At 36.4% G+C, this 24,525-nt stretch overlaps 2 protein-coding genes across 2 annotated transcripts; one reads left to right on the top strand and one right to left on the bottom strand.

The window, feature by feature from the left end:
• Nucleotides 1-609: 609 nt before the first annotated feature.
• On the top strand, nucleotides 610-8,364 carry LOC145596478 (putative inactive purple acid phosphatase 27). The gene is made up of 12 exons (XM_081652646.1): nucleotides 610-821; nucleotides 2,232-2,323; nucleotides 2,566-2,635; nucleotides 2,730-2,852; nucleotides 2,954-3,046; nucleotides 3,709-3,838; nucleotides 5,341-5,422; nucleotides 5,503-5,635; nucleotides 6,418-6,623; nucleotides 6,873-6,998; nucleotides 7,324-7,633; nucleotides 7,755-8,364. The coding sequence occupies exons 1-12, from the start codon at nucleotides 639-641 to the stop codon at nucleotides 8,058-8,060; spliced, it is 1,854 nt and encodes a 617-aa protein (XP_081508772.1). The 5' UTR covers nucleotides 610-638; the 3' UTR covers nucleotides 8,061-8,364.
• Nucleotides 8,365-8,802: 438 nt separating this feature from the next.
• On the bottom strand, nucleotides 8,803-21,340 carry LOC145598944 (uncharacterized). The gene is made up of 7 exons (XM_081655344.1): nucleotides 20,890-21,340; nucleotides 20,014-20,200; nucleotides 19,684-19,934; nucleotides 19,447-19,561; nucleotides 18,711-18,803; nucleotides 16,658-16,801; nucleotides 8,803-9,389 (listed from the first exon to the last, which is right to left on the bottom strand). The coding sequence occupies exons 1-7, from the start codon at nucleotides 21,273-21,275 to the stop codon at nucleotides 9,279-9,281; spliced, it is 1,287 nt and encodes a 428-aa protein (XP_081511470.1). The 5' UTR covers nucleotides 21,276-21,340; the 3' UTR covers nucleotides 8,803-9,278.
• Between the last annotated feature and the right edge of the window lie 3,185 nt (nucleotides 21,341-24,525).

The raw sequence follows: 24,525 nt of genomic DNA, 5'->3' as shown, positions 1-24,525 counted from the left end.
AATAGTGGCGTTGAATAAGAATTGCCGTCATCAGAAAATTCTTGTATTGCCAGAACTACTTTTGTAAGCTGTAGGAAATACGTAGTATAATATCCTAAAACAACTCTACTCATTGAAAAGAGCAATAGTGTTGCTATCATAGATATGATCAAGTAAAATACTAGAAGATTTTTTTGTTAATAACTACAGTACGTAATATCTTATGTTTTTGGGTTGGTATCCCTATTTGATGACGAATTTCATCAAATTTCAATTAATGGGCTCACATTTATGGAATTCTACACTTCTCCTTAAATTAAGAATCCTGATAAAAATTGCTCCGTGTAATTATCAAGTTTTTTTATTTTATATTTATTATTTTTTAAAAAAAAAAAATTATCAAGTTAAAGCATTTGAAAAAAAAAAAATATTCCCTCATCTTACCTCAAAATAAAAAAATAAAATAATAAAGCAAGTTTATCTGCTTGTGAAAGTATAACTGTAATTTGATAATTTGACTGTTAGTCAAATTCTATCTCATCACCAAAAGAATTTTAATCTCAGTATAAAACGAAGACTTATCATAAAAACGAAGACTAATCAATACTATTATATAATCCAATTGTCAATTAGTAGTAAACTCAATTTCATTGCTAAAAATGAAGATGGGTTTTGTAATTTTGAAGCTTTTCATAATTTTGAATTTATGGGTTTATCATGGGTCAGGTCATAGACCTGTTTCTGGTGAACAACCCCTCTCAAAAATTAATATTTTGAGTACTACTCTTGCCCTTAATCCACATGCCTCCATTACTGCTGCTCCATTTCTTCTGGGTTTAAAGGTATTAAATAATCCATACTTTATATTAATATTATTATCAATTTTTAATTAGACTATTTTTTTTTATATATATATATACATATATTTTTTGTGATATACTGATATGGAGTTTGGATCATATTGTTAATTTTAGTGAAAGATTTAACCTCAGATGATTTGGACCTTTTGGGATTGTGTTGGGTTAGTCAAAAGTTCGGATCTTTAAAGTAGACTGTCTAAAGTTGAGAACTTTGTTATTAATTTTTCTGTTGATTATATTATATGATCATTAAAGTTGTGAAATAAAGACCATGTCTGATAATTTGTTAGAAAAATGTTATGTTTTTTTATACAAAAATGAAAACTTAAGATATCCTGTAATTGAATGATTATAGAGACTAAAGTACTTTATTAATGCTGTTTACTTTAGGCTGAATTGTCTAAACATTCTTTACAAGTTGCACATTGTTAAGCAAACCCCTCTGCATATTAGGAAACTGTGAATTTGTGTAATCCCTCCCTCTAGAAACAATTGCAGTGCATTGCTGCATTTTGGCTGATTGACTAGATATTTATTATCTGAACTCGGTTTTTTGTGTGACTATGTGTCCCAGTATCAAACTTTTTATCAAGTGTTAACATTTATATTAGAGCATACTAAATCTTGGCTGCTTCACCACATCATGATGGCATTGTAAAGGTTTTTGAGCTTACCATGACCAATAAATTAGGCTGCAAATCATCTGCATTGCTCACAAAAGTGGTTCTGTGACTGTTACTGCACTCGCGACCACATAGAAGATAAAAAAAACCATGTGCTAGTGTCTAGGATCTAACACTGTTTTCTTAGGTGAAAATGACGAGTTAAGTCAAGCTAGCTATGGGTTAAGAAAAATTGACTACACATATTCCAAGTGTCACCTATCTTGTCGAATTAGTTTCACTTGATTATTTAGGATTGATCCCATGATTTGGATGAAGTATTCTTTTGAATGATGTTAACTAGTGGCATTGAAAAAAGAAAAGCCATTATCGGAGAATTGTTGTTTTTTCCCAAACTACTTTTGTAAGTTATGGAAATAGGACATCCTAAACAAAATTTACTCATTGAAAAGAAGAATGGTGCTGCTATCATAGAGATGATCGAGTGATATAAATTGCGTGACAATGAATCTAATGTATTTGCATCATTCAGAAATTATTGAGTGTCCTGTATTGGATTATCCATTAGCAAGCTTAGGTCTGATGGACTGCATGGAAATTTGGCTAATGTAGTTAGATATTTTGAGAAAGAAATAATGGGGACATAAAACTTGTGAAATTGTCGGACTCCAAGACTTTTCAGTCTATAAGCTTCTCAAGCTATGAAGTGGTTCTGTTAGTTTAGTGCCATGTGCCACAATTTCATTAGTTGTATGTTTATTGATTGTAGGGTGAAGACACTGAATGGGTAGACGTAACCCTTCAGGCCCCAAACCCATCTTCAGACGATTGGATTGGAGTTTTCTCTCCTGCAAAGTTCAAGTATGCTCTCTTACTGCCCGTACTGTCTTAATACTTTGATCATATTGTAGGTTATGTTTGTTTAACAATCGGTTTTCAGCATGATTCCTTCTTTACTCTAGCCACATCTCATGAATGATGTCCTCAATTTTGTTGATACATTATATTACCAAGTTTTTACTTTTTTGGCCGAAGCTGTTTGATTGCTATGATTTAGTATTTTAGTGACATTATCCTAATTAACAAATTGCTTGCTTCTGAAGCTCATCAACCTGTTATTCAGAAATTGATTTGAAAGATCAAAAACCATATTTATGCACAGCACCAATAAAGGTAAATATACTGCAAAGAAGCTCTTTTGTTCAACTAAATATATTTTCTTCACGAATGCACTTGGATTGGCTATGAACTAAATGTATTATTTCAGTACATGTTTGCAAACACCTCCAACTCAGATTACACAAACAATGGAAAAGCCAATCTGCGTTTCCAGCTGATCAACCAGCGTGCTGATTTCTCATTTGCTTTGTTTTCCGGAGGCTTGTCCAATGTAAGTAGAATTACTTTATTTGGGTATCTATAATCATTACTGTTCTCATTATGTTATGTATATCACTTCATCAATGTCTCTGATGTACTTGTTCTCTGCAGCCAAAACTGGTGGCAGTTTCAAATTCTGTCACATTCGCAAACCCTAAAGCACCACTTTATCCACGTCTTGCTCTAGGGAAGTCATGGGATGAGGTTAGTCTGTTGTCCTCGTAAACCCTGTGTGCAAACAGTTTAACAATTATTCTCAAGCTTTGCGCTTTTCCAGAATAGTCATCTCTTTCTATTTTTAGATTTTCATGCAGTTTTCACTATTTTCTTTTAGGTGTTATCTTTATTTAACAGCTTTTAAAATAGAGTTGGGATATTTAAAGCATTATGCCAACATTGTAAGGTACCAATACAAAATGGCTCCACTCCAGTATAATAATATTATGACAAAATTGCATAATGTATAAGTGATTAAATAGGTTATTAAAAAATAAAAAAAATACGGCTTATAGAAAGCAAACATTCATGTCATTTGAAAACTACTCGTAGGGGTTAACAATTTTATTGTAATGGAAGGTAAAATCTTATACTTTCTTTTCTCTAGGCAATATGATACAGCACTCCGTTTGACTTACTGACTTTGATTCAAACTGGTGTGATGTTTTGCCTTTTTTTGGGGTCATGCATAATCAGTACATCCATTTTTTTGTGTATTACAAGTTTGCCATTTATATATAGTGGTGTTTGGTTGCAAAGCATTAACATCACCAGAACATTTCATCATTTGTAGTTGAATTGAGGATTGAACTTTCTCTCTAGATATGCATGTGTCATGTATAAATATATATACCATCTTTGTTCTGCAGATGACTGTAACCTGGACAAGTGGCTACAATATAGATGAGGCTGTTCCTTTTGTCCAGTGGGGCCCTCTAGACTCAAGACCAAAGCGAGCACCAGCTGGAACATTGACATATACCCGCAATACCTTGTGTGGTAAGGTTTAATTGCTGAACTACTGTTATGTTGTAATTCTGATAATCATAAGTGTCAGTTTACTTTCAAGAGCACAGCTCCATGACTCTATTCTTTGTTTAGATTTCAGATCCATTTATTATCTAACTGTACAACCATCCTCTTTCATCCTTTCTTACAATCTGGAAATGAGCATCTTAACCTCTTATCAAGAAGCATGACTTAGATGAACTTCATTGCCTTCAAACTGAATATTTGATCTTCGTACTTAAATGCCTCACCAAGGAATGCTTCCTTGTTCTGTCTGCCTCTTTCCCTAACCCTCGGACCCTCCCTACCTTCTTCTACCTGTGTCTTTCCTCTTTTTCTATCTCCTGCCCCCCCCCCCCCCCCCCTCCCTTCAGTTTCTTGAAGAATAATCCCAAGAAGAAAATACTCCATATATTATAAGTCTCTTTTACTGGACGTGAATGACCAAATAAGATACTTATCTTGGCACTCCCTAAAGGACTATTTATACTACCTCATAATTAAGTGACCGGCATCATACAGTGTGCTCTGATATGAAGGACTGCAAAATGTAAAGTGTGTTAATACTATCCGTAACATTGAGCTCATGATTGATTTTTATTGATGAGGAGGCTTCCGTTCAAGAAGCATTGTACTACTGTGGTGGCAGATCGTTATTCAAACATTGTTTGAGCCGGTTAACTGACCTTTGGGATCACATATTCCCTTGCTTTTATTTTATTTTATTTTATTTTTTTTATCTTGACTTGGATGGAAAGTTTCAATATATATTGCTCTGCCAATCTCTTAAGGTTTATAATCTGTCACATCAAAAACATTCTCTATTCTCTTACTTCCTACTAAGAAATTTGATTCACTTTCTTTCCAAAATCGATAAAAACCTGATGAAAATAACTATACACCGAGCTTATCTAGGAAATGGTTTGAGGTCATATATCACCATGGATTGAACAGCTTATGAGTTGTGCTTGAAGGGTACCACTATAAATGTTGGTGCTTTGTGCTTTCAACCTGACTATAGCAGAGGACACATGAGTGTCCATCATAATGACTGTGTGCAAAGAATGAGCAGATATAGCTTCTCTCCGACCTAAATTGCACATAAGATTGCAGTTCAGTGTCCATTGAATCAACTTATTGCTTCTAGAAGCATATTCTGGACTGCTTATCAAGTTACAGATATGCTCCGAAGACTAGCAGCATTATTGAATTTAATCCTTTTCCAGACAACCTTAGGATCAAATTCCCAAGTTTGTTTGACATCTTCTGAATGCCGAAATCCTGAGTATTCTGAAGATATGTCACTTGCTGTTCACTAAACTTACATTGTACAATATTGCAAATTCCCTTAATTTTCAATCTGGATTTTAGTGATTCTCAAACCTAGATTAAAATGGTTCAAGTTTTTTCTTTTTTTTTAGTTGAACAATAAACCTGTGTGTCACTTGTATTGGCAACGCTATTTTTCCTTATTGTACTTAACTTGCTTGTAGGTGCACCTGCTAGGACAGTTGGTTGGCGCCATCCTGGCTTTATACATACAAGTTTCCTGAAGGATTTGTGGCCAAATCAACTGTAAGTATCTAAGAATCTTACTTGCTATAATTATCTAATCCATGACTTTGGTCCTTATGCTTGTGGCTATTATTTTTCAGGTACATGTACAAGATGGGCCACATCTTGTCCAATGGTTCATATGTTTGGAGCAAGACATATTCATTCAAAGCTCCTCCTTCTCCTGGGCAGGACTCGTTGCAACGTGTTATAGTTTTTGGTGACATGGGGAAGGTATGTCCATTTTGTGCAAATGATCAGCTATGCAGCTGACTGATATATTTCACTTAATAAATTACATCCATAATGGTTTAAAAGTAAAAGCTCTGTTCCTCGAACAGTAATGCTATGTTGTACACTTGTACTCTTTTTCAGTTTCACTTGGCTTTCACAAGTTTTTTCCATTGTGTGGGGCAAAGTGTTTTGCAGCTGGGCTTGCATACAGATGACTTTCAAATTAGAATAATTTTGCATGTAGCATTCATGATTCCTGTAATCTTGATTACCTTGATTGATTATATAATAATATCAGATGAGAACTTTGACCCAACACTTGTTGTGATAGACTTGTAGCCAAATGGTTTTGTCACAATGAACCTATAGTCTCAATTCATGCTCATGTGTGTGCTACCTGCTTTTATTTCCTCTTTATCTTTGTTAATGTGTCTTTTTAGAGTCTTACTGTCATGAGAAGAGTGGCATTATTAGATTATGTTCTGCTACCTCAGTCTTTAAAAGTTCTCATGCTCTGACAGATATTGTCTCACAACAAAAAATCAAAATAGAAAGAACTTTTAGAGACGGATGGAGTACAATACTTCATCGCTACTTGTTTTTAGCAGTTGAAGAAATAATAAACTTTGTAGTGCTACTCAAGGAAACATATCAAAATCGAGTCTTGAAGTATTGCTGTTTTTCCCGTTTCTGTTAATATTGCTGTTTATTTTTTATCCTTTTAATTTTAATTTTAAATTTGTGAAGGCATTACATTTTTATATGTCTCCTTTCTAATTCAGGCAGAGCGTGATGGATCGAATGAATACAGCAACTATCAGCCAGGATCACTCAACACTACAGACCAACTCATCAAAGATAAAAAGAACTTTGATATCGTATTTCATATAGGAGATTTATCATATGCAAATGGATATCTCTCACAGTGGGACCAATTCACCTCTCAGGTGGAACCTATTGCATCAGCTGTTCCATACATGGTTGCAAGGTCTTTAAGCCATTCTCTTCAGTGTTATTCTCTGCACTGTTATTATCTTCAGTCTTCGTTTTCTTAACTTGGTTACCACACATATGTAAAATCATTAGATGGTAATTAGGGGCTATCAATCTAATTGAAATAACAAACCTTTGCTAGCGGAGATGCATCACCTTGGACATACATTTCTGAGGGACACTGCATGATTACACAATCTTCAGACCATTTCCTCAATTAACGTCATATTGTCTTTTTTTTCAGTGGTAATCATGAACGTGATTGGCCGGATACTGGATCATTCTATGGCAAAACTGATTCAGGTGGCGAATGTGGTGTGCCAACACAAACCATGTATTATGTTCCAGCTGAGAACAGGGATAAGTTCTGGTAAATTTTTATCCAATCTTTCAATTTAGCTTCTGCATCTTTCATTACAACTATGACAAATAAAACTATCATTCAACTTGAAAATCTGCACCTAACTGGCTTTGGAAAACGGCATTCAGTATGAAAAGTAGAATATTTCCTCTCTCTACCCAATCTGTAATGAGTTGGCTTGTTCAAGGCACTCAGTATGATGCATGCATAAAATTAATAATTACACCTACTAGAGCAACAATTAAGCCAGATTCGGCTCAGAGTCTGACGGTTAAAAGTTTCCATTGTATAATTTTTTCTATAATTTTCACTAACTAATGATGCTATTATTTAGGTATAAGGCAGACTATGGAATGTTCCGCTTCTGCATTGCAGACAGTGAGCATGACTGGAGGGAGGGAACTGAGCAGTACAAATTCATTGAGCACTGCCTTTCAACAGCAGATAGGCAGAAGCAACCTTGGCTCATCTTTGCTGCTCATCGTGTTCTTGGTTATTCATCGGACAAATGGTATGGGCTAGAGGGCTCGTTTGAAGAGCCAATGGGTAGAGAAAGCCTTCAAAAGCTTTGGCAGAGGTACAAAGTTGACATTGCATTTTACGGACATGTACATAACTATGAAAGGTCGTGCCCAATATACCAGGTATGGGTCTTATATCCTCCACATATACATTTACTATTGCAATGGCGCTGTTATTGTTTTAGACTTTTAGTAATATATTCTTTCTAGTTATCTGAGTTTTCTCCCTGCTTGATTGATGCAGAATCAATGTGTAAACTCGGAGAAGTCTCATTACTCAGGCATTGTAAACGGGACCATCCACGTTGTTGCAGGTGGTGGAGGAAGTCACTTATCAGAATTCAGTGAAGTGAATACTACTTGGAGTATCTACAAGGACTATGATTTCGGGTTTGTGAAGTTAACTGCATTCAACCATTCATCTCTGCTTTTCGAGTACAATAAGAGCAGTGATGGCAATGTCTATGATTCCTTTACGATATCTAGAGATTATAGAGATGTTTTGGCTTGTGTTCCTGATGGCTGTGAATCAACTTCCATGGCATCTTAACTTTTCAGGAACTTTACATAAATTCAACATTATAACTGGGAAATTCTGAAGGTACTATTGTTTTTCTAGCGTAGGAAGAATTAATTGCATACCAAAAGGATATTTATAGTCATATAATTAGATATCAAAGGAATACGCATTTTTCAGGCACCAGCTATATAGAGAAGGGTGCTTGTTTGGGACCTTCAGTCTCTAAAATGCTTCTCCTATCAAATGTTCCAATTTCAATCGATCAAACTTAAACTCGTAGCCTTCTTTCTCTCGATGGCTCGCTACTTTGATAAAACCAGCTTTATGAAATGGCTTGAGGAGGCTATCTATAACAAACCTCGTGATAAAATAATTTTTTTTTTATTCAAGCATGCCCTAGTCAATCTTGATAGATGAAATATGTCAATCTTGATAGATGAAATATGCAAATCAAGGGAAACACTTATAACAGAGCCCTATATTAAATGATTAATTACAAGTTTGTCACTTGATTTGCATTTCAAAATTTTAAACTATTAGGGTAGTATGAACTAAACATTGACAACAACTCAAAGAGTAGTTTCATAAATAACATCAACTTTTTTGTTGAAAAAATATACTTCGTATGTTAATATGTACATACTACAAAGTATTTCTCAAAAACAAAAAAAAATGTACATAAGTAAAGATATGAATAATCAAAGATAAGTTATTTGACATAAATACTAGTATATACATAACACATAATATATACTTACAAAACAATTAAATTCATAAACTCCAGCAAATTGACAGGCATTGACTGATTTTATCATTAATATAATAATATAACATCAACCTGAATATGACTTGAACTGTTCTGAAAACAAATGGAATGACTTATCACCTGAATATTGTTAAATTTAATTGACATCTCTACAACAAAAAAAAAAAAATCAGCATAAGGTGTCAAGGAAAAGGATCACTGAACTTTCCTGAGAAGCAAACGAGGGTAGCGTTGAAATTTATCTCCAAAGTATCATTAATAATCATCATTCATCATACTCAATCTAGAGTAAAATCTCCAGTGGCAAACCAACAGAGGTCACACATTATGTATGCACAAGGCAGCCTTCACGTTATTCTTATCTGACCGATAAGACCGTGATGCATAAAATTACTTGCTGCATCAACTTTCCTCAACCAGGCCAAAGTTAATATATTTTGCCGAGTTAAAGAATGATATAGTTGGTCTTGTGTGGATTTTCATCAGCCCGACATCTCAACATCTTTATTCTCTTGGTCACTTTGTGAATTGATGGCTCCTAGCAAATCATCAATCCTAAGAGGAGAATGTCGAGCCATGTATTGAAATACAACCTGCAAGTAGTGATCAAAACAGTTAGGAGACAAAACTATCCAATTTAATTAACAGTTAATCAATTAACTCTAATAACTAGGGAGCAAAAATCATCCCAAAGTTCTTTTAGTGGTAAAAGATTTTGATATTCATGTAGCCAAAGCAGAAGCATTGCCCCTTTCAAGGGGCTTCCAAATACAGTAGTGAAATGCACAAGTATATACTTCAATTTACATTTATAGTCAACTTATAATCCTAGGGCTTCATTTTGTGGTAAACTGGCAATATATTATGTGGTAAGCACTGGATGTATAAGGCTTCAAAGCAGAAAAGTAGGCCTTGGAAAGGTAAAATCACAGTGGAAAAGGACCAGTTCTTCCAAAATACACTCTCCTTGGACAAAGAGCAGGCAACACTTGGTTGTAATGTCAGCATCACAAAACCTTAGTTTTAAAAGGCGCAAGGCGCAAATGGTCCTTGCAGCCTAGGCGCAAGGCAAAGGGCGTGCCTTTTGTATGCAAGGCGCATGTATTTATAAATTTATTTCAAATTATTTTTTACATTGATTGTCCTTAATACCAATTAAAAAAATTCAAAATAAATTAAATAATGATATATGTAAAGCTAAGGTAGTCTGAATTAGAAAAAATGTCCACTATTCTTCAATTTATAACTTAAATCTTAGTTATATTTTCCTTGAGGTGCAATGGCACACCTTACCAAAGGCGCTTTGAGGCGCGCGCCTTCCACAGGTGACTGAGCCTTGCCTAGCTAAAGCCCAATTCCCAGAGCCTAAGAGTGAGGCGCACCTAGGTGCGCCCGAGGCGCGCTTTTTAAAACCACATTCCTCAAGTTTAACTCTATAAGAAGCTAAGTGAGTATGAAACAGCACATTCTTTGAGCCCAGGCAAAGCAAAGTGACTATAAAGAAGAGTTGGGCATGTAGGAACAGCTCTTGATTCATGCCATATCTATAAACATGAGATGGAATGTCACACAATATTACCAATTTGAATTCATGATCGCACATTTTTTTCTCCAGCCCCCAATATAGCTTTTTTTTTTCCCCTTCCTTACCATATCCTATCCTCCGTGTCTTAATCGGCAAAAACATAGAGAAAGATCAGGAAGAAATGAATATTAAATCCTCAAAATCAGATTAGACTCATGAGAGAAACTGGAATGACATAGATTTTCAACGCCCCAGAGAGGGAGAGAGAGAATAAAAGATAACCAACGTGGTTCTTATAGATGAGTGTAAAAGAGAGCTAACCTGTATTTGTTCTTCATATAGTAGCAAGTAATTTGTTTTTCAGATGTATAGCATGACACATAAGGATGAGAGTACAATTTGTTATACAATGTAGCATAAGATCAATTACTCCATTATAGGCTCTTCAATATGCTCCCCTGGTTAGCATATCAGAAAATAGAAGATTAACTAGATACTACTCTTTACCGAACACCACCTTATAGTTGAGTGACTTATCAAATAAACTGGAATTGAATATACTCTTTTTGGCCCGATCAACTTTATATAGAAGAACCAAGTACAGCTCAAAATCTGATTCAGATCTAACTCACATCTGCTAGTGCCAATTAACTTACCAAGCCACCTGTACTCTCAAGATTCTATTTTACTAGGTCTTATGATCCAACCATTCTTACTGCCCATTTCTGGACAGGAACACTAATGGTGCCTACCAAAGCTTCTGTAAGGATATATGTTACGTTCAAGCAACTTGTGCAGAAAAAGGGATGTAACATTCTCAATAACAATTGGATTAGTGGGAGCCTTAGAGGATTTAGAGGTAGAGTGTCAGGTAAATTAATGGCTATGGGACTATGGCATTAGCTCAAACCTCAAGGATGCGTGTGCAATTTTGCATAGCTGGCACAGAATGAAGGCAGTAACCCTCACCTAGAATAGTACTCCCTGTGCGTCAAAAAAAAAAAAAAAAAAAAAAAAAAAAGGAAAGAAAAGAAAAGATAGTACTCCCTGTCCCAGATTGAGAGTAAGATCTTTTTGGTAGTGGTAAGAGAGATGAATTAATATAATGGTGGGATCGTTCCTAAAGAGGTTGTGTGAAAATTAATTTGAGACAAGTGAAAAAGCAAAGTGTAAAAACCACTTTGGGACGGAGGGAGAAGGTAATAATAAAAACAATTTTAACTTGAACAATGATTGTCACATAAGCTGAACAGTAGACGAGCAAGTGTAATGTTTTGCTTATTCCAAAACTGGGTCTTGGTGTGGCATTTAACAAAAGAGCACATTTTTGGTATACTCTCACTCCAAATGGGTAAAGAAGAGACACATTGAGAACTTGTTGGATGCAAGACTTGCAGACCATGTTTACCAAAATAGGCTATGCTTCTAGTGCAAGCGTACTTACAGATCTTTTACAAGTGTTGGGGCTAATAGGTTCATCATCAAAAGTGAAGATGTTACACACAAATAGAGTTAGCAAACCCAAAGTCCAAGGTAACTGTGACTCGAAGTCACGAGGTAGATTTCAATTTTGGGTTGTGAAGGAACATCACAACCACCGTGTCGACCATCCCGCATAGGCATGCAGGGCCTTCAAGGTTCTGCAAGCAGCAAGAGCAAAGTGAGATCCAGAGGGATCACACTTGTGTTTAAGGGTTGGGAGGTTATGTGGAATGACCCCATATATTTAGACCTTGGTGCTTAGCCAACTAAGTCTTTGCCTTGTGGCTAGAGCACGTGTGCGAGCGCAAAAAATACTCAAGAGTATTTGAGTGGGCAAAACTCCATAACAACCTATGATATTGATTGAGGGGACTCGTTGGGACCCCGATCGAAAGGCCTTAGGATCAAGGTTGGGTTCAAGGTATAGGCCCAGGAGCCCATTATTGAGTTACTGTTCACTAGAGATTCCTAGCCACAAAATAAAAAAAAAAAAAAAATAAAAAAAAAGCTCTTTGGGAGGCGAGTGCTCCCTTGGCGGCCGACCAAATGGTGGTGGCCCTATGGCTATGAGCCATGGGCATAGGCTTGGACATAGGAAGGCCTATGGGGGCTATACCGCTATAGCACATGTGGGTGGCTAAGTTGAATATTTAATAGGACCGATTGCCTCGGTGATCGCGACTAAAGTGGACATAATGGATTAATGGTTAGGTGCGAAGCATGCCAGCCCTCGAAACTCACAAGCCTCGCAAGCTATAATAACATTGGATCTTCAAATTTTAGCAAGAGCTAAAGATATTACACGAAAATTAAAAGGATAGATCCCAACTCTCGCAATAATTGAATTTTTTTTGCCAATCACAGTCAACAAGATGCACAAAGTCCGGTTTTGTGCTTATTTTAACTCCCTAAACCTATGATAACAAAATCTCATCAAACAAACATTTCATCACTAAAGGCCTATTCCGATTTACTCAAAACAACTGAACTGAACTGATTTGAACTGATTAGGGCTGAATTGAATTGTTTATGAGAAAAGGAAATTAGGAACTGAACTAAATTGGAGCTGAACTAAAGTGAACCAAAATGAAATGAAATTAAACCGAACTTAACAGGCCCTAAATCTCTCTAAAAAAACCATTATTAATATGCATCCATATTTATAGGGTGAAAAATCGTACAATAATACGATAGGAAACTATAATCATATCTTAAGATAAGATGGAGAACTAAGAATCCTAATTTTTATCTCCCCATCAGATTTGTAACCAACTACTAATTCTATCCTAACATAAATAAATAAAATTAAAAAATTAAAAAAAAAAAAAAAAAAAAAAAAAACCAAATATCCTAATAACTAAAACCTTTAAAGCTTAAAAATAAGGAAAACGCTTTCAAGTGAAAGGTAAAAAACTAAGAATAGAAGAACATTATTTTCCTGTGGATTCGACCTTGTTTCCTTGCCTACCTTGTTAGTGGACTCTAGAATTACTTTCAATAGATGATACAAATTAAGTCAGGTCGAGGGAAGACCAAGGGTCACTAGAGTACAAGACATCTCCAACAAGGTCTCCAAGATGGCATACAAGGGAACTTCATCTAACGCATCCTCAAGCTCCTTCGTAAGATGAGGGGATGACTCCTTTGGAGAGGCCATAGTCAAGCATTGCCTCGAGTGAAGTCTGATGTTGCGTGACACCACTAGCACTTGATAATACCCTTGGGATATCCCTAGTGTAAATGAGCTTTCGAGGCGTTGATATTGAGTTTGAGTTGTGAAGGAACTAAGTAGGTGTAGACACCTTCCCAAAACCAAACCCGATGATGAGCAACCTTTCACCGCCATTATTGGTTGGGTCAAGTATTTAATCTCGAGAGTGCTTAAAACCCATGTTCAATCAAACTCAGCTCACAAATAGTCAACAAATCAGTCCTAATTTTTAGTCAAAGCAAAGTCCAATTTATATTTTAGCCCAAACCTTTTTTATTCATTTCATATTACTTATTAATTTAGCCCAATTAATCAATAATAAACCTAAATAGCCCGAAATTATAAAACGGCACTTACAAATGCCGAGCGTAATTAGGTTTTTAATGAATTTGGATGCAAAAGTGGGAAAAATGTCCACCGTGTCACGACATCACGTGCTGCGCCACAGTGGAATTTGTCGTGTCGCGGCAAACCCCTAACGCCCAAATTTAGGGTTTTATCTTTTTAAGGTTCCGTGTGTTCCCTCTATTCATTTTCCCTATAAATATGACCCTCACTTTTGCAATTCGGGGCATCAATTAATTCTCTCTTCTATGCTATAACCTACCCTATTCTTCCACAATACCTCCCTTAAGCACTCCCAGGAATTCGCCATACTTTACCCGAGGTTCTGTCCTTAAACCACGGCGTGAAAGGTAGAATTGGTTGAGGGTTTGGCCCTAAATCAACTCTATTATTTAATTATATTATTGTTTTATTAATTTTCCTTGAAGTTACTAACACGTTTATTGTTTTTATAGTTGCAAGAAACCAAAATCAAAGTAAGGAATCATGTTCCTTTTATTTCTATTATTATTCTAACAAATTTTATATTGTTGGATTATTGTTCAATTGCTTCCAATATTAATGTTCAATTATTAATATATATGATCACCATATTGCATGTTTAAAGAGAATATGTAATTGAAAATCACGACTAAGATAATTTGGACAACCGGTTTAGGTTTCTTTAATCTTGTTATTAAATCGAAGTGATCACTAATAATTAGAATTATGTATGCATTAATATTCAACCAATTTCGCATAATAATAGTTTGGAGCGAATTGAATATTTTGTTTGTATGCCTTTGAGATCAAAGGAATGATTTTCACAATAAAAATCGAGTAGAGGCCAATACGGGCAAATATGACTCCATGACTCACTTCGTACCATCATCCCCGATCCTCTTTTCGTGGTTCCGAACCATATGGAGTTAGTAATCTTATGGATTATGAATGGGGTGTAACCTTCACGGGTCAATTGTTGTTGCCTATCGTTGTCCCTTATTCATGGTTGTCTTTTATGATCAGTGAACGGTCTACAAGTTCCTAAAAAACTTGTTCGCGGTTCCCTACTTTGCTTTGTCCCTAATCGTATGTCAATTTCCATTTCCTATGAGTGCCAAGCATATTCACACATGCTTAACGTAGGCATACTTCAAACGACGCCTACAGTAGGCAAGCAAGAAGAGGTTCATAAAAGGGGAGGCATCCAAGTTTGCAGCCTACCTAGGAGTCTTACTGGTTAGTTCGCTGCTAGCACCCAAAGGCCTTGATGATGCGGTTTTTTTCTTACGGATGAACATCTTGCTTGTTACTTAGTTTCCTTAGCACTTTTTTACAGAATAGTTTCCTTAGCTTGGTTTGGTCGAGGACTCCAACAATAGTTTAAGAAGATAATACTTGGTTTCCTATTATCCTTCATATTCTGGAGCTAGGATTGAAATACACACCTCTAACTCTATATAAAGAGGTCATGGTGTTCTCTATTCAATGCACAACAAGGAGAGATTACAAACATTCTTAGGTTTTTAAGTTAGAGTTCTTGAGAGGTGTGGGCGTTGTGAGGATCACCAATAATTAGTGACAGTTCATGGTTTTCCCCCCTACTAGTTTAGGAGGGGTTGACCACATAAAATATTGCTTATCATTGTCTTTTATTTTCCACACCTCTAATTTGTTCAGTTAAATTTTGTTTATTGTTTGAATTTTTGCTTCTGCTATTCTCAGTAGAAACTGCCAGTGAGTATTTTCCATGAGGAATATTTGGTAGATAGAGTTTGGATGAGTGATTCCTAGCATTGTACCGATCATAAGATGTTGAATGTCTGCATGACCTATAACCAATCAGAAGCTTCTTCCAGGAAATACCATCAAAGTTATTCATTCACAGTTCTTGTTTGTTTTTGGTGAAGAATCTTGTCTCAAATGTGTGATTTCGATAATGTGGAGAGTAAAGAATTTGATATTAATCTATGTCTCGGTGTTGGAATTTCCTAGCGTCTTACTCAATTCCTCAACTCAAAAGTTCAATCAACATCCATTGAAATCTTAATATTTAAGTTCAATATCCTAAATTTTAGCGGTAATGAAGAGCAAGGGAACTGGAAGGTAAAAGAGAATAGGAAATGGAGGAGAAGATAGGAAGAGAAAGAGTAAAGACTGAATATAGTGGTAATTGAGGCCAGCATGGCTGGTGATTGATGATACGCAATGAAGAAGAGGGGAGGAAGGGGAAGGTTCTTTGGATCAATATTGTTGATTAATAACAACTAAGGAAATGGCACTTTACTAAAATAAATGACAGCTGGATGGAATATTTCAACTGATAAATAGCATTGTTTGACAGCATAAAATATAAAATATAAAAAGAGGGGTAAATGCGGATGAATTATTTCATTTTAAAAATGATTTTGAATTGGCTTTCTCATTATATTACCTTATATTCCTTTATCCCCACTCTTTTTCTCCCATATGAATCAAGGGTAAATAAAGGTCATACAATGGTTTACTATGGATGATGGTGGCTTGATATGAATTCTTCCATTGACACTACTATACGGCAAGAAGAAATACACAACTGTAACAAATCTTGCTAATTAGATCAACACAGTCATTTTCTCTCTCAAAAATTCAGCAAGGAAAGTAAAAACCACTAGAGGATTATATTGAAGTTATAAATTAAGACCAAAAAAAAAAAAAAAAACACTCTAAGGTTTCAATTGTAAAATAAAATTGAGCGGATGAAGAATAATACAGCAATTCTGATTTACAAAATGTATTCATTCACCAACTTTATAAATATATAATCTTTTCCAACTGACCTTTGAGTAACTATCAGCAAAAGCACGAGCACGGTTGGGCTTATCTTGGAATTGTAAATCAGCCTTCTCAAGTTTCCCATCAACGAAAGTCAATCCTCCATCATTGATTGAAAAACGCAGAAGATTACCTGGACATAATCCTGACTGAAAAAAATAAGTCAATGACAAAATAAAAAATACTTTCAGCATCATTAACAGCAACAAATGAGAACAGTAGCACGGAAAAGAATACAAGCAAATGATCCATCATTTAACATGTATGGGATTAAGGCTTTGATTGTTTGGTTGATACATCATTTAACAAATAAATGACCACACAAAACAAAATTATCATCCGTCTAACCAATAGAAAAAAAAAAGTTATGACAGATAATATTAGATCCTCAGACCCATCTATGAATGTCCGCCTTCCTTGCCAACAATGCCTGATGTGTTAGTGATCACATCACAGGAAAATGCTTGATGTCTTTATCAATTCAAAGTATTAAACACATGTTTTCTCTTTATCTCTGTTTTCCTTTTAATTCATTCAGAGATCCAAAACTAAGTATCTATTAAGAAATTCGATACCCAGTCAGTGATAGAAGTAAAAAGACTAAAAACTAGATAGTTGTTTGGAATAAGCCTGGCACATATTTCGGAAAAACAAAAATTCGTAATGTCAAACACAAATCCATAGTAGGCAGCAGTTAGAGGAGTTAGGGTTGCTTAATTGGTGATGGAGGCTTCGATAAAGAAAAAGAAAATTATCTCTTAGTTTAATTTTGCAGGCAAATCAGGCATTTAGTTCAATTAGTTGTCCCTTCCCTTTCTACTTTCTCTCTTCCACCTAATTGTATTTAATTTTTTCCACCAACCACCCCAACCCCTTCAACCAAAAAAAGGAAAAAACATTTTCAATCTTCAATAAATGAGCTCTAACATTTCCGCTAACAGCTCACACATTCATTCCTCCAGAAGCCCATCACTAGAGCCCATTTCTCATCCCACCACGAATTTCATTCGATCCCTCTCACCAACAGTGTCCCACATTCTAAACCACCATCACTGCCACTGTAGCTAGATTCCATCAAAACACCCACCGAATATGATATTCATACACAGTAGAAAGGAGGAATGCAATATAATGCAAGACCATATTTCATGGTGGCAGCAAGAAACGACATTGGTGATGATCAAGGTTCAATCCTGTAGGGTCCAAACTTCACCCAAGCCCGTTCCCCCCCCCCCCCCCCCACCCCTCAAAAGGGTCTAAGATCTATACCACCACTTAAGGCTGACCAACCAAGCCCTCATTCATCGTGGTATGCCTGGTGGCTAACAAAATCATTAAGTTAGTGGTGCTCACCGGACACATGGAAAATGTGAAAGTGAGATATTAAGTAAAAAGGAACCATGGGGTGATGCAAGACGGGCAGCATTGGTGAATACAGAATGCCTAGGAAATGAAAATGAGCACCTACCACTCACGGGAAATCAAAGGAGAATGCCAACTGAGTAAGGTGGTGAAAAGAGTGTACATGGTGAGCAGTAGAAGCTAGAAAGGAAGAAAGAAGAGGAAGGAACATTAATCATTTAACTGTATTTTATTTTATAAACTAACATATAAAAAGGAAGATCAAGTACATTCCAAACTGAAATAAGCATTAATTCAAATTTCAATTCTAGAATCTCGAATCATTTCCTCTTATCTAACTTTATTGATTCCTTTCCCTAACACTAATGTGAATCAAGTGGCCTCTTTATAGGTATTTTTTGGAATAAAGACATACAAGAAAATGGCAAAGTATTCAACTTTAGGCTAATAATGAATCCTATCTGATCAACACAAATAGGAATAAAACATCACTCAATCATAAAGAAATTCAACACACAAATTTTCAACTTAAAGCTAACGATGACAAACAGCAGTCTTTCCACACAAAGAGTTATATAGCATAGCTCAATTATAACGAAATTCATCAATATGAGCTGAAGATTGAAACCTGTGGTACCATCTTCAACACTAGACAAGAATAAAAGTGAAATTTCACAAGTACCAAAATGCACATACCTTATGTTGAAATTCCTGGTCTAGGCAGCCAAATACAACAGGAGGATCATCTGAAGTAATCACCTTTCCATCATTTTGTAGCTCTAAGACCACCTGTTCATAAAGATAATTGATAAGTATTGAAACACAAGTATGTGAATAACTAAGTACAGAGGACTGATACAATTGGCACCAAAGATAAGAGGAGCAGCTGACTATTGCATCCAACTGGACTAATCCCACTCTGTTTTTATGACTCCCCAAGAGGCCAAGAGGGAAGAATTTTTTTAATAATTCAAATTCATCCCTGTTTCTGCCCCTCAATGCATCGAAGATAGCCTTTCTAGTTTCTACATGGTCACAAAGAGTATCTTTTCCCTGGAGTATTTTCCTTTCTAAGATGCAATTGTAATACCTATTTCCCTAAAATGACTTAACTGATAGCAGTAGCTCGGGTACTGCCTCCAAAAAGTTGTTACCAGAAAGGCTACTGGCTCAACAGCAACAACAACACGAAAATAAAAGGGGAAAGTGAGGATGGTTACAAATGTCCAAATAAAAAGTTAGAAAATTCAAACACTTGCAATTGAGTTCCAGGCAAAATCACATCTCATAAATTCTGACACATCAATAAAATCTCTAAACAACAAATTCAGAAGACAGTATCAAAATGTCATGATAGCAATACAGATCCAATGCCATTCAATGGCACTTCTAAAAGCCAAGGATTGAAAGGTGAAAATGTTCCAATAATTACCTGTTGTTTGCTTGGAACTTCCCCTTTGTTATCTGTATCAATAACATATTGGCTACATTTTTCATCCTTCCAGACTAACGTCAGCGGTGTATTTCCTGGTTGATAGTGTGCATGCCTAAGAAAGGCAGAAGTACCACAGAACTAGGTTACTGGGAGATCCTAATAGGTAAAAATATGCAGTCAAACAAATGGAAATTTGAAGGCCATTTAAGCAAACAATAGGCAGTACAGTATTACTTGTTATAGAATAAGAGACCATCTTTTACATAAGGTACTTGTCCTGCATATGCTGAGAGCAGTCCGCTCTGGTCACAGCTGTATACAGGAACTGGACTAAACCGATACCTATGATATTGTGAAGGTGGTCCACAAGCATCACTTTCGGCAAGCTTGGAATTCAACCAAAAAAACCTAAACTCCGCATTACAATCGTAAAGAGAGTATCCTCCCCAGCATATCATGTCGATCACATAGTAAGTCTGGTCTACCTGTATTCACATTCATCAAATAAGAGAACAAACATACACTGAGAATCACAAACATGAATATTAAGAATGATAACCTCACCTCATGGAATATGCAATCAAGTATACAATACGACTGGCCAGATCCAGAATTCCCTCTCGTTCTGGCTCCACAAGGTAAAGCAGAGGGGAAATGATGCAACACTATGCCATTACGTTGTCTACTAATTGTTGTCCCATTGGTGGAAACTACAAAGCATCGCTTTCCAGCCGGCCTAGCTAATACAAACCTGCAAAAATATATATCCAAGACATATGGTTGTAATATCTAATCCAAACAAATTAATTAGATATCATATTGGATATAGTGAAGCCCTGCTCATATGAATAGAGTTTGAAAAATCAAACTAATAATTTTTTGAGGAAAAGATGAGCAAACAAATTATTAATTCAATACAATTTCTACTAAAGCCAACTTTGAAGAATAGTATTCAAATAAACAGTCCGTACAACCACGAGTATCCCATCTCACGAGTCACGACCAAGCTAATCTTTCCCTAACATAGAATTACCAAATTTTTGCCTGCTCTTTCCTAACCCTATTAATATTTCCAAGGTACTAAAGTTTTAAAACTGAAAACAATAAACAAAAACAATGCAGCATAGATTACAATCATTTCATCATTTTAAGCACTAAACCCTTGTAAAACCACTCCACCGCCATTACTACCAGAGTTCAAAATTACCCAGCGACAAAATTGTAGCAACTAAACCCTTATAAACTCATCCGCAACAAGGGGTGTTCAAAAAAACCCGACCCACAAAACATTCCACTACTAAACCCTCAATTCTCCCAAAAATGCACATTAAACCCATCACAAAATCATTCAATTCCAAGTAAACCAAACAATACCCATCAACAGAAATTAACAAAAACCACTAAACAAAATTCAAGAAAGAAGCAAAATAAAACTCGAACCAGTCTTGAGAAAGGCGATCAGGGACATCAATCATCCACTCAGGGAGCATCAACTGACGAGCAAACCAACGCCGAGATTCTTGACCACGAAGCTTAGAAGCTTGTCGAACATCCTTAATATTCTCAAGCTGAGGAGCATTCGGATGATCCTCCTGTTCTTCGGGTTCGGTATCAATATCGATATCGAAAGCGTTGTCGTCGTCAATGGCGGAGGAAGTGGAGGGGGTTGGTTCATTGAAAGAGAAAAGGGTGGAGGCGAGACGGCGAGCATGGGATTGAGCGTCAGCGCGGCTTTGTTGCTGGCGGAGGAGAGAGAGGTCTCTTCTCTTTTGTTGGTCGGAGATTGCTGGGCGTTTGTATGCTCGCCGGATTTCGTGCGTCGGCATTGTGTTGCTACTGCTACTGGGTTTGGTTTTGGAGATTTTGTTGGAATTTGGAACTCAAATTTTCAAATACAGTTTACTGGGTTTTGAAAGGGAAAATACAAATTATTGATAATACCTCCGTTTATTATTACAAAAACCTTTGCATGCCCCTGCTTTACAATAATTTTATGGATAGGAAAATTTGTCAAAAATAAGTCAACCTTTACGTAGTTCGCTCAAAATAAGCCAATTTTTCGATTAACTAAAAATAAGTTGACTTTTATAAGATATATTCTCAAAATAAGTCAAAACATGTTAGATTACAAAGTCACCGGTTGAAGAGGTAAAGTATAACACGTGTCGTTATGTGGTTGGTCCTTTTTTAAAAAATTAAAATTTCTTTTTTTATTAATTATTAAACTTTTTTTTAAAAATTAACAATTAATTAATTCTATCAAATTAACTTAAAAACTAATTAAAAAAAAAAAAAGCTCAGCCACCTCTTCCTCCCATCCACTGTCAGCGGTCGGCGGCCGACGATCACATCTGTCTCCCAATGACAGCGACCACCCCCCTCCCTTTCCCCTTTCTGCTTCTCCCACCACCACCCCCTCCCCCCTTTTCCTTGTATTGGAAATTGCCCCTTCCCCTGCCTCCTTTCCCTCAATCGTGAGTTTGTGACTGTTAAGCTTCATTCAACTACACAAAGCTTAACAGCGACATGGTGAGTTTTCTTATCGAAATTTTTGAAAACGCTTTGGGTGAATTTGGATTTGCTTGGTTTGCCCGAACACGATTTCGGTTCACCAATTCTCTATATTGTTCTACTTTGGGGCTGCTATAGAGTTTGTGGCGGTTGTTTCTAAGTGCGGTTGTTGTGGTGGAGAGGCGGGGCGCGCGACTGTTCATTTGGGGTATCAATAGGCTGGCAGCGGTGTGTGATTTTGTGCGCGAGGCGGTTCAATTGGTGATGCGTGTGGGTGTTGCCATGTTGGTGAGTTTGTGAGATTTGGTGATTTGTTGCGCGTGAGCTAGTGCAAGAAGGTGAGGGGTGGGTCGCCGGCGTCGGGGAGGGTGGTGGTAACCGGCTGCCGGCAGGGGGGCAGCTGGCAGTGGGTGGGGGAGGGGATGGCTGGGCTAGTGGACTTTTTTTTTAAAATTTAAAATTTTGTTTACATGTATATTATCATTAAACAATTAATTAAATTAAAAAAAAAATTAATTATAAAAATGACTTGTTTCGTAGGTTGCAGGTCATTTGACTTACTAAAAGAAAATACTTTTAAAAATTGACTTATTTTGAGTTAATTAAAAAGTTGGCTTATTTTGAGCTAACCACGCAAAGGTTGGCTTATTTTTGACAAATTTTCCTAATTTTATTGTATATCGAACCTTTTGCGAAAAGTGACCCTTTTTTTTACAAAAGTGACCATTTTTTTTCCACAAAAGTGACCCTTTTTCTTACAAAAGTTATCATTTTTTTATACAAAAGTGACTTATATATTTACAAAAGTGACCCTTTTTTCACAAAAGTGACCTTTTCCCCCAAAACAGAGTATCAAAATCAACAAAAAAATAAACACAAACGCATGCAAAAGTATACTTGATTGATGTCGTATGCTTAACGAAATAATGACAATTAACTTAGCTTGTTTCTGAAATTGGGGCTTGAATAGGGAGTTTCTCCTCCTTTTTACTTGCTAGGTTGTAGAGTACATAATGCTGAATGATGAATCGAATGTCGAAGAAGATCGAAACCTGTCAGTCACAAAACACTATTGAAAATAAAATGCACACAAACTCTACTACCAAATGTTGAATTGAAAATTGTTGATAATAATGATTGTATGCTCCTTTCGAGTTTAATAAAACTGAGTAATAATTATGTGGGATGTAGTGAAATTGAGAAGTAAAATAGAAGAAGTGATCATACCAATTGCTTAGAGTTGAGTCAAGAGAGAGAAAATTGAAGTTGGTGGCGATGATGCGGCTGATTTTAAGGTGATTCCATTGCTTAGAGTTGAGCTAAGACAGAGAAAATTGAAGTTGCCCCCCGATTTACACTAATTTAGTGTAAACCGGATGTTATTAAATATTTGTGTTATTATTATGTGTAACTTTTACTATTTTTGTCTGATTGCTATTATGTGCAACTTTGTATATTGTTTCTGTTTTTAGTACCAAAAAACCAATGAAATTACGTTTTTACCCTTACTTAGAAAATCAGAATTTTCTTAATTTTACCCTTACTTTGTTTTGTACTAACATTAACTAAAACTAATCAAATTACACTAACCTAATTACTCCCTCCATTTATTATCACATTTCCCCCCAACTACTCCCATTTACCAAAAATCCCAACCACCCAACATTAATTGAGATGGTTGGGTTTCTTTATTTCTTCTGGAGATTCATCTAGAAGAACCCTTGTTTTCGTGTTCTTCATTCTCTTTCCTCTTGAAACCCAGTTCTCTTCATCTTCTCTCACCAGATCTGAGTTTTAATCTTCTCATCTTTCACAGATCGAGTCCCTTATGTTCACCGTGGTTTGCTTGAAGATGCTTTTATAGCTACTGACAGTGAAGGGGAGCAGAATTTGATCCTCTCCCTCATTCAGTCAATTGAGAGTTATTGAGACCCACTCACCTTTTCCTCGTCAATTTTATGAGTCCGGTGAGGCTGGTCCTTACTATGCTTCCACCATTTACAAGGCTTTGGATAAGGTGCTCGAAAATTTGGAGGAGGAGGAACACGCTGCGAGGGCTGAAGGGGTTGGGGAGTCCCAAGGAAAGAAATCGCTCGATTTCAAAGAGATGGTTGTTGATGGGGTCCCTGAGGTTGGTGAAGGCAGCTCTGCACCAACCAAGAAGCCCAGATCTAAGAGGGCTAGGCCACCACCTAAGATCCGGGCTACAAGGAAGGCAGCTAGGGTTGCTCTTTGTCGTATGAGGGGTTTGCCTGTGAAGGGGGGTTCACCACCTCCTCTGATGACGAGGGTGAGAAGGGGGGTTCACCACCTCCTTCTAAGGAAGCTGATGTGGCTCCAGCCTCTACTGTGAAGCACTATGTGAGGAGGATGAACCCTGTGGTTCAACCCTCTAAGTGACTGCTTGCACAACGAACCTTAACCCTAACCTTTTTTTTATTGCTTACAGTCCCTTGTTGATTATTGTTGTTGGCTTGTTGGTTAATTGTTGTTGGCTTGTTGGTTATTGTTGTTGGCTTGTTGGTTATTGTGGGCTAGTCCCTTTACGGTTGGATTTTTGGTAAT

The sequence above is a fragment of the Chenopodium album genome, chromosome 20, assembly GCF_948465745.1.
Source record: "Chenopodium album chromosome 20, dcCheAlbu1.1, whole genome shotgun sequence".
NCBI classification, from domain to species: Eukaryota; Viridiplantae; Streptophyta; class Magnoliopsida; order Caryophyllales; family Amaranthaceae; genus Chenopodium; species Chenopodium album.
This window is presented reverse-complemented; position numbering and strand designations above follow the sequence as displayed.

Coding starts and splice junctions, on each gene's coding strand:
- LOC145596478 (XM_081652646.1), top strand. CDS start 639: ATGAAGATGGGTTTTGTAATTTTGAAGCTTTTCATAATTTTGAATTTA. Junction 6,999..7,323: donor GAGAACAGGGATAAGTTCTG/GTAAATTTTTAT, acceptor GCTATTATTTAG/GTATAAGGCAGACTATGGAA. Junction 7,634..7,754: donor GGTCGTGCCCAATATACCAG/GTATGGGTCTTA, acceptor TGATTGATGCAG/AATCAATGTGTAAACTCGGA.
- LOC145598944 (XM_081655344.1), bottom strand. CDS start 21,275: ATGCCGACGCACGAAATCCGGCGAGCATACAAACGCCCAGCAATCTCC. Junction 19,562..19,683: donor GGTCTCTTATTCTATAACAA/GTAATACTGTAC, acceptor TGCCTTTCTTAG/GCATGCACACTATCAACCAG. Junction 9,390..16,657: donor TTGCTGATAGTTACTCAAAG/GTCAGTTGGAAA, acceptor CACTACTTGCAG/GTTGTATTTCAATACATGGC.